This window comes from Microtus ochrogaster, unplaced genomic scaffold (genome assembly GCF_000317375.1).
Source record: "Microtus ochrogaster isolate Prairie Vole_2 unplaced genomic scaffold, MicOch1.0 UNK79, whole genome shotgun sequence".
Taxonomy (NCBI): Eukaryota; Metazoa; Chordata; class Mammalia; order Rodentia; family Cricetidae; genus Microtus; species Microtus ochrogaster.
This window is the reverse complement of record NW_004949177.1, coordinates 1,168,424-1,176,509: the sequence shown is the minus strand read 5'-3', so window position 1 is coordinate 1,176,509 and position 8,086 is coordinate 1,168,424. Positions and strand designations below refer to the sequence as shown.

The 8,086-nt window shown below is 36.2% G+C and overlaps 1 protein-coding gene across 1 annotated transcript in view; it reads right to left on the bottom strand.

Moving 5' to 3' along the window:
* Aff2 (AF4/FMR2 family member 2) overlaps positions 1 to 8,086 on the bottom strand; it is a 563,314-nt gene that overhangs the window by 166,636 nt on the left and 388,592 nt on the right. Inside the window, exons 5-6 of the mRNA XM_026777641.1 lie at positions 1,593 to 1,629; positions 1,276 to 1,309 (exon numbers count right to left, since the gene is read on the bottom strand). Of these exons, the coding sequence (XP_026633442.1) occupies positions 1,276 to 1,309; positions 1,593 to 1,629 (71 nt within the window). The remainder of the gene's footprint in view (positions 1 to 1,275; positions 1,310 to 1,592; positions 1,630 to 8,086) is intronic.

The window sequence follows — 8,086 nt, the reverse complement described above, 5'->3', positions numbered from 1 at the left end:
GAACAGGTGATCAGTTCAGTGCTTTGAGATTAGATTACTACACTGAATGAGAATATGGAATGGAAACACTATTGACTATGCTCAGTGTATCTGAAGTCATTCCTAGCTGTTTTATGCAATTATTCATGATCTTCCAAAAGGTGAACAATTCCCTTCAAGTGTGTCATAAGGCCACTTGTGTGTCATAAATTATTTCATTTTCAAAAATTTCAAGTACATAATTTATTTCCATTTTCTATTATTAGGAAAGAAAGAAGTTATGATAGAAATACTCCACTGATAAGCTTGGGTAAATGGATATTTTCAAAAATCTATATTAGTTAACCAGAGGAAATTGGTTTTTATAAAGCCCTCCTTTTGTTGATATTAAAAAATGAAGATAGTGCAGAGTGAATTGCAGGACTCTGACTTTTAAACTTTGATCTGGTTCCATAGCATCTTTCTCTCGTCTTTCTGACTGTCCTTGTCTGGCTGCAATGCACAGATTACAGATGACCTGTAATCAGTGGGGTATTGGACTAACTGGCTAGATCAAGCCACATGCTTTTTCACATCCATTCTTTGCCCTTAGGAGTTCCAACTGGCTGTTGCTTAGCTATAGTTACATGGAGCTCAATGCCTCATCAAAATGGGGGAAAGTAATACCTAGATTTTTTTCACTGGAGTCACAGTTGTTTTTAGGTATTGGCCCTAAGTGTGTCTACATTATTAGAGAGCTGGTTACTAACCACATTCATTTTTACTCTTCTTGCTGATCACAGGTACTTTAGTTCAAATGATTCTATCTACTCAATGTATATATTTCTTGTCCTTACTTGGAAATGACAGCACTAAGGGTGGGACTTCAGAGAGGGAATTCTGTCATGAAGGTGAGCCTTCATGAATGGAATTTGTGTCTTTACCAGAGCCACTTCAGAGACCTCTTTCCACTTCTACGACATGAGTTCATAGTGAGAATATAGCTATCTCAGCAGATACCATTTGTACTGGTGACTTTACCTCTGACTTCCTAGAATCTACAATGTTTAGAAATCCTTGTCTCCTATTGATAAACTTCTCAGCTTATGGTATATATGTTATGGTAGCTGAAACATACTAAGCTAATGAGAATTTGATTAACCCCCTCTAACTTGAAACTGAGAGTAAAGTTCATAGTCTCAAAAAAGAAACCACAAGGGAGAGGTTGCTCAGCAGCCTGGTGCTGATTCCGTGCCAAAATGCCCTAAAAAGTCCTTCTTTGGGAGGCCAAATACTCACGACTTCAATGATACTGACTTTGTAGAAGCTCTGCTGGTAGGGTCACTCCACTCTGAATAGAAAGGACACAAACAATTACTGTTCATGCTTCTCTTGTAAGTGAGTATTCAGAATTAAATTACTTTCTAAACGTGCAGCCCTCCCAGATAATATTACAGTCTTCTGCCATAATAATAGATGAAAAAGAGAAACTAGAATGGTAAATCACCAGGTAACCTTTCATTATTATCACTCTTTCATACTATAATGACATTAGGTAGAAAAGAGGGAAAAGTAAGGGAACTAAGATTATGGGTGACTGGCATAAGGAGTTGAAAAAAATAAAAATCACTTACTTTGTAAGGTAAATCCCGGAGTCAGATGCTGAGATTCCTGTAAGAAAAAAACATATATAGAGGCATTACTAAAATGATATGAGTGTGAGGAGAGTTGCCTGTTATTGATAAGGTTATAATCTTGTTAATGTTTACAAATAAGAAATCACTGTTAACAATTGTATTAGTTAAACTTCTGTATGTAGCTATATTTGTACCTACTAACCAAGGCTGCTGCCACAAGATAAAAAATGTCACCTAATTATAATTAACAGTAAAGATCATGTCTATTTGAACATGAGTCCCACATGAGAACAAATGATCCATATGTATAAAATTCATGTTGAGAATTTATTACTTAGCTAGGCAATGATGCCTCTAAAAAAGTTAAGTGTACTTGGTTCAACCAAACACATGATCATGATTTTTGTAAAAGTGTAAACATGATTGTAGTTAATAAATATGTCAAGTTTCACCCATGGTAAAAAACACCCCACTTTTAAAATGTAGACGTTTTAAATTAGTTCAAAAGAGGTGTTCATAAAACTTTATTACAAGCCTTTTGAGATATAGGAAGTAATTTGAAATATGTTAGTAGACTATATTATTTAAAGGATTTAGACTTTGTTTGAAAATCACCCTTCACAAAAGTCATTCACTGTTTTGAGAAATCGAGACTTGTACTTATGAGTCTTGCTGAGAGTGTGGTAGATCTTGACAAATTTGGCAGGCAAAAGCATTACAGTAGTGCTTAGAAGTATTTAAAAGAGAATGTCCCCTACGGTCTCTGACTCTTGAACACGTTGCTGCTTAGGTAGGTTTAGGAGGTGTGTGACCTTGTGGAGGATATCACAGGGGTGTACTTTGAGGTTTCAAGTTCATGTGCTAATTCTAGTTCACTCTTTAAGGTTGGAAATAAGAGCTCTCTCATTATTCAAACCTGCCTGCTGCCATACTTCCTTGCCATGATGGTGATGGATTTTTATCCCTTTGGAACCATAAGCCCAAATAGAGCCTTCCTTCTGTAAGTTGCCTTGGTCATGGTATTTTCTCATAGCAATAGAAAAGTAACAAATACATCAGGTCATGCACAGTAGTGGAGACTCAGTAGAGAAGTGGCAAGGCTATACAACAAAGCAGCAAGGTCCCAGGTTCCATCAATAGCACTTAACAAAAGTTGGTATAAAATTGGCTTTCTCGGAGTCATTGCTTTGAGTAATGTATTCATTAGGGTGAATCTTATACTACAGAGAAGAAAAAAATCACAGCATATTTTTTTCTTTAAAAAAATAAGCAAAGAACCATATGGCAGTGTTACACTTTAGCTGAGAGTGAAGTTTTTAGTCTATTTTATTGTACTTTCACAACAGGTTTGGCTTCTTGATGGTCACTCTAGAAAACTACAATTAAAAAGTAGTAGGAAATTCCTCTCAGCTAAAGAGTATAAATAGACTGTGTGTACAGTATACTCAAGAGTGTGTAGAGCTCAAAGGCTTCTACAAATAATAGAAATGTTAAATATTTTTGTTTGTAATATGAACATTGAACAAAAATCCATGGGTGATGTAGGATTCCGCTCTGTGTGGTGTGAATATGTTTTATTATTAGTGATTAATAAAGAAGCAGTTTTGGTCAATGGCTTAGTAGAGTAAACATAGGTAGTAAATCTGAACAGAGATACATAGAGAGAATAGGCAGAGTCAAAGAGACTCTGTGTAGCTGCCAAAGGAGAAGGACATGCCAACCAGAACCTTACCTGTAGGCCACAACCTTGTATTTTAATACACAGATTAAAATAAATTGGTTAATTTAAGATATAAGAGTTAGTTAATAAGAAGCCTGAGCCAATAGGCCAAACAGTGTTGTAATTAATACAGTTTCTGTTTGACTATTTGGGTCTGAGAAGTCTGGAAATGAATGAGCAGTTCCTGGTTACACATGGGCTAGAAAGGTTATTGGCCAAAGGAGGGGCTCAATATTGTTTAGTTAAACTAATATAACACCAAACTGCATTTTAAATATTTATGCTTATACCTATAGACAAATGCCACTCCCACTCATCTTTAATTATGGAAGCTCATATTTGCAATGAGTAGAGGTGCATACAGAGAGTAATGGCTGCCCAAATGCTGAGAATGACAGTTGAATATTTGGCCGTAAACAAGACGTTTATGCCATGCTCTCAAAGGTTCAGGGAAGACTGCAGAAGAGAATGAAATACTGTAGGAGTCAGAAGATAGGGAGAAGGACTGTGAAATGTTCTCTTCAAGACACAACACAGCTGTTGCAAACAGAATCTCATAGCAGCTATGGTTGCCTGCATTAGAAAGGTTTGTCAAAAGCCAATTGTGGAATGGGGAGGGGATCATGGAATGCTACCTTACCTTCTGAAATACTGACAACTGAAGGACTCTAGGGGAGGGATAGTCATTGTCTTTACTTGTAAACCAAACAATGAACAAGTATCCAAGAATGGCTCTTAAAACGGTTACTACACATTGGTTGTTGGTTAAGCTCACTGGATCACAAATGAAAATGGCATGAGATAGGAAAAGAAGCTATATGGAGGAGAAGGATTTTGACAGATGTGGATGGAAAGTAAGAAAGTTGAGGGCTGGTGAGAGTAAGTACAATCAATGAACTATATACATGAAATTGTCAAAAATGAATTTAATCGAAAGAAAGGAAAAATAATGGAACACATCGAAAAGTTGTGCTGGTGTGTACTGATCACTGATTTTATCATTATATTTTTATACAAATATATGTCATTGTACCTTTGTCATATTGACTTTCTTAACACTGTACCTTTTCTGTCTGTCACTAGAGCACCAACTGCCTTTTGATGAAATGTCTCTAAAATGTTGAACAATCAGATACTAATCCTTAGGAAATTACAGATGGCAAGGAAGGGAATTTATTTGTAGAGGTTATATCATTGTTAAAGATCAATGAAATGTGAAAATTACAGCATAAGAGTCCATGGAGAAAAATTCAGAACTTAAAGAAAGCACACAAGTCTATGGCCATTTAATGGCAAGGAAAACATTCATCGTATCTGTCTTCTTATTCCTTCAGGGAACAATTATAGCATACTGGATCATTACAGCACAATATAATAATTGATGCTGATAATATTATCAAAGCTATGAAGAAACACTAAAGAATGTTCAACAAAACCTTCCAAAGGTGGCAGAAAAATATTAATTATACTTCAAAATAATTTATGCCAAGTGTATTCTCTAAAGTTGTTCAAGAATTTCAACTATCAAGAATGTCATATGTCTTTCTTAAATACGTAAAAAATGAGTTGCTAACCATTTGTATCAGTTTAATTTTAAACAAATATTTCTATCTACTGTTTCTCTAAAGGATTTAGATGCAGGGCAAGGTTAGACTTGTATGCCATCAGGAAATTAAACACAGGTTCCAAAGTCAATCAAAGAAGATCTGATAGGAGAATAAAACACATTTTATTTGTTCTGTAAACATGTTTTTAAGATGGCCTTTATACTCAAACACTTGGTTGTTTCAGTGCATCAGATAGTGATGCATAAAGCAAACAGGAGGATGAAGTTACTCCACAATTTTGTATAGTTGATTTTATATAGTCTTGACATGATTTTAATGCTAATATGGATAAATAATTTTATACAAGATATACAAATAAAGAAAACACTTTTATATGCTGCCAAAGTCACCATGCATAGATATACAACCATATATCATGGTCCTGAAAAAAAATCTATGTTCATATAATAATTGTTATTGCGTATGATATTAAAAAAGTCACCAGACATGAAGGTCGGTATTTTTTTTTGCACAGAAATACCATATAGTCCAGTACATAGTAAGAACAAACCATATTTATAAATTCATGTAAGGCTCTTTTAAATAATCACCTGGATGACAATCCTATGGGATCTGGATTTTAGAGGTCAGCTAACTTTTCTCTTAAAGGGCTAAATAATACATATTTTTGAGTTTTGAAAACATATGGTCTTTGTCATCCTTGCTCAGCTCTGCCATTATAGCACAAATGGCTGTTCCAAAAATTATTGATTCATAGACATATTACAAACAATATTGTGTTATTTTTCTTTTGATTTTATTTAGTATTTTAAGATGCTATTGCTGTTCTAGAAGACACTTGCCTATGCCAAACTTCCCCCAAGGAGACTGGTGCTCTCTTGGTTCTACCTGGCATGTGTTTATTCCCTTCTTTGTGAGTATTTATAGTCTCCATAAGAAATGGGGTAGTTTAAGTTTGTGATTGGTAAGGGAACAAACTGAGAATTTTAAATTGTGTTTGTCTTTGTAAATTTACAGATTCATAAATTGCTTTACTTGAAAATCACACATACATAGAGGAGGAAAGGAGACATACTGATGTGGGAGTGTCAAATATTAATCTGTTGATTTCATTGGTTAATTAATAAAGAAACTGTTTTGCCTGATAGGTTAGAACATAGGTGGGTGGAGTAAACAGAACAGAGTGCTTGGAAGAAAGGAAGTGAGCTCAGATGCCGTAGCTCTCCTCTCTGAGGCAGACGTGATGAAGCAAGCCGTCAGGTCAGACATGCTGAATCTTTCCCGGTAAGACTGGTGCTACACAGATTACTAAATATGGGATAGGCAAGATATAAGAATTAGCCATTAAGAGGCTAGAACTAATGGGCCAAGCAGTGTTTAAATGAATACAGTTTGTGTGTTGTTATTTTGGGGTGTAAGTTAGCCAGGCAGCTGGGGGCAGGCGGCAGGAACGCAGCCCACGGCTCCTACTACAAAATACATACATACAGACAGACAAACAGACAGACAGACAGCCTTATATAGATGAGGAAAATGAAGCTTAGAGGAACTTCAACAAGACTAAGAAGCATGCAAATGGAAGAGTTAGATTAAAGACATCTAGGATTGTAGTTCTCCTTTCTGGATGAGCTCTGTCATAGCTTTTTTGGGGTGGTATAGGTTCTCAAAGGGTAGTATCACCTAGTTCTGGTACAAGCACAGAAAAAAAAGGCAATCACCCATTTTACGCACATTGATTGGAGACAGCCACTGTTTAGAAGATATACTTTAAAATAGGGCATCTGTAATGAGAGCTAGTTTGCCCCCTGGTCTCAGAATATCTATATCTCCAAACTAGTTTTCTAAGTTATTAATGGCAGCTCTGAAGCACCTTATTTATTGACTACACTTCTCAGTTTTCTTCTCTGTACGTTATGAATGATCAAATTACCAGCATGTCTGGGTTGTAGTGAGGATTGAATTATTTGTTCTATTTGAAGTGCTTACAGTGAGTTGAGACTACAGAAAAGGATGGCAAGCCCAGGGTAACCAATGGGGTGTGGGGAGCATGGGTGCCAGAAAAAAATGTCTCATACCCAGACTGGGACAATGAGGCTTACTGTTTAGTTTTGATTCAGTTTAAAGGGAATATGGCTAGTGAAACAGAGTTTAAATGACAGATATTGCCAAAAGTATCAGCATAAAATCTGATAAATATGATTGTTCTTTTTTTTTTCTTTTATAAATAAGACCAAACTAATTGCATTGCTCCCAGGTCATGTCACAGGAATGAACTTGCTTCCCCAGAGTTTAACTCTAATTGGCCATCTAAACTACTAATCCAGACGCTTCAGTACTCCTACCCATATGGGTCACAGCATCCTTCAGTCTTCTTTGTTGTTATCATTCAAGGCTTATGCAAGCACTGTTCTATTGTGCCCTTTGCCACCACTCAGAGTCCTATCTATTCTCTAAATGTTGCCCCTTCCATGATGACTGCTTCCACAGCTCTGCAAGGAAGAGTTGGTTATATACTGTTGAGAGCCTTATGTTTGCTTTGAAGATGCACACGTTGTTTAGTCTTTACTTGATAGTGTATAGTGTGCTTTTTTACATTTCTGTGCTGGTTTGGATAGGTACAGCCCCCATAGACTCCTGGGTTTAAATGTTTGGCTCATAGGGAGTGGCAACATTAGGAGGTGTGGCCTTGTTGTAGGTGTTGCTTTGTTGGAGAAAACAACTATGGGCATGGGCTTTGTGGTTTCAGATGCCGTAGGTAGGCTTGTGTGGTAGTCTCCTTCTGCTACCCACTGATCAAGATGTGGAACTCTCAGTTTCTTCTCCAGCATCATGTCTGCCTGCATGCTGCCATGCTTCTCACAATGGCAATAATGGACTAAACCTGTGAACTATAAGGCAGCCCCAACTAAATGTTTGTCTTTCTAAGAGTTGCTTGGTCATATATCTCTTCAGAGCAATAGAAACCAGAAGACAATTGCTAACTGTAAGTGCACTTCATGCCTTTAGCAATCATTTCCAAATAAACAGATCATGACATAATGGAGGAAGGAAGGATAGAAGGAAGAAATATTCTTTTAAATAATTTTATTAGAATAGTCCCTCCTTTAATTGAAAAATAGGTTTTTTCTTATTCAATTTATTTTGATTTTTTATATTTATTTATTTTAATTATTTATTAAAGATTTCTGTCTCTTCCCCGCCAC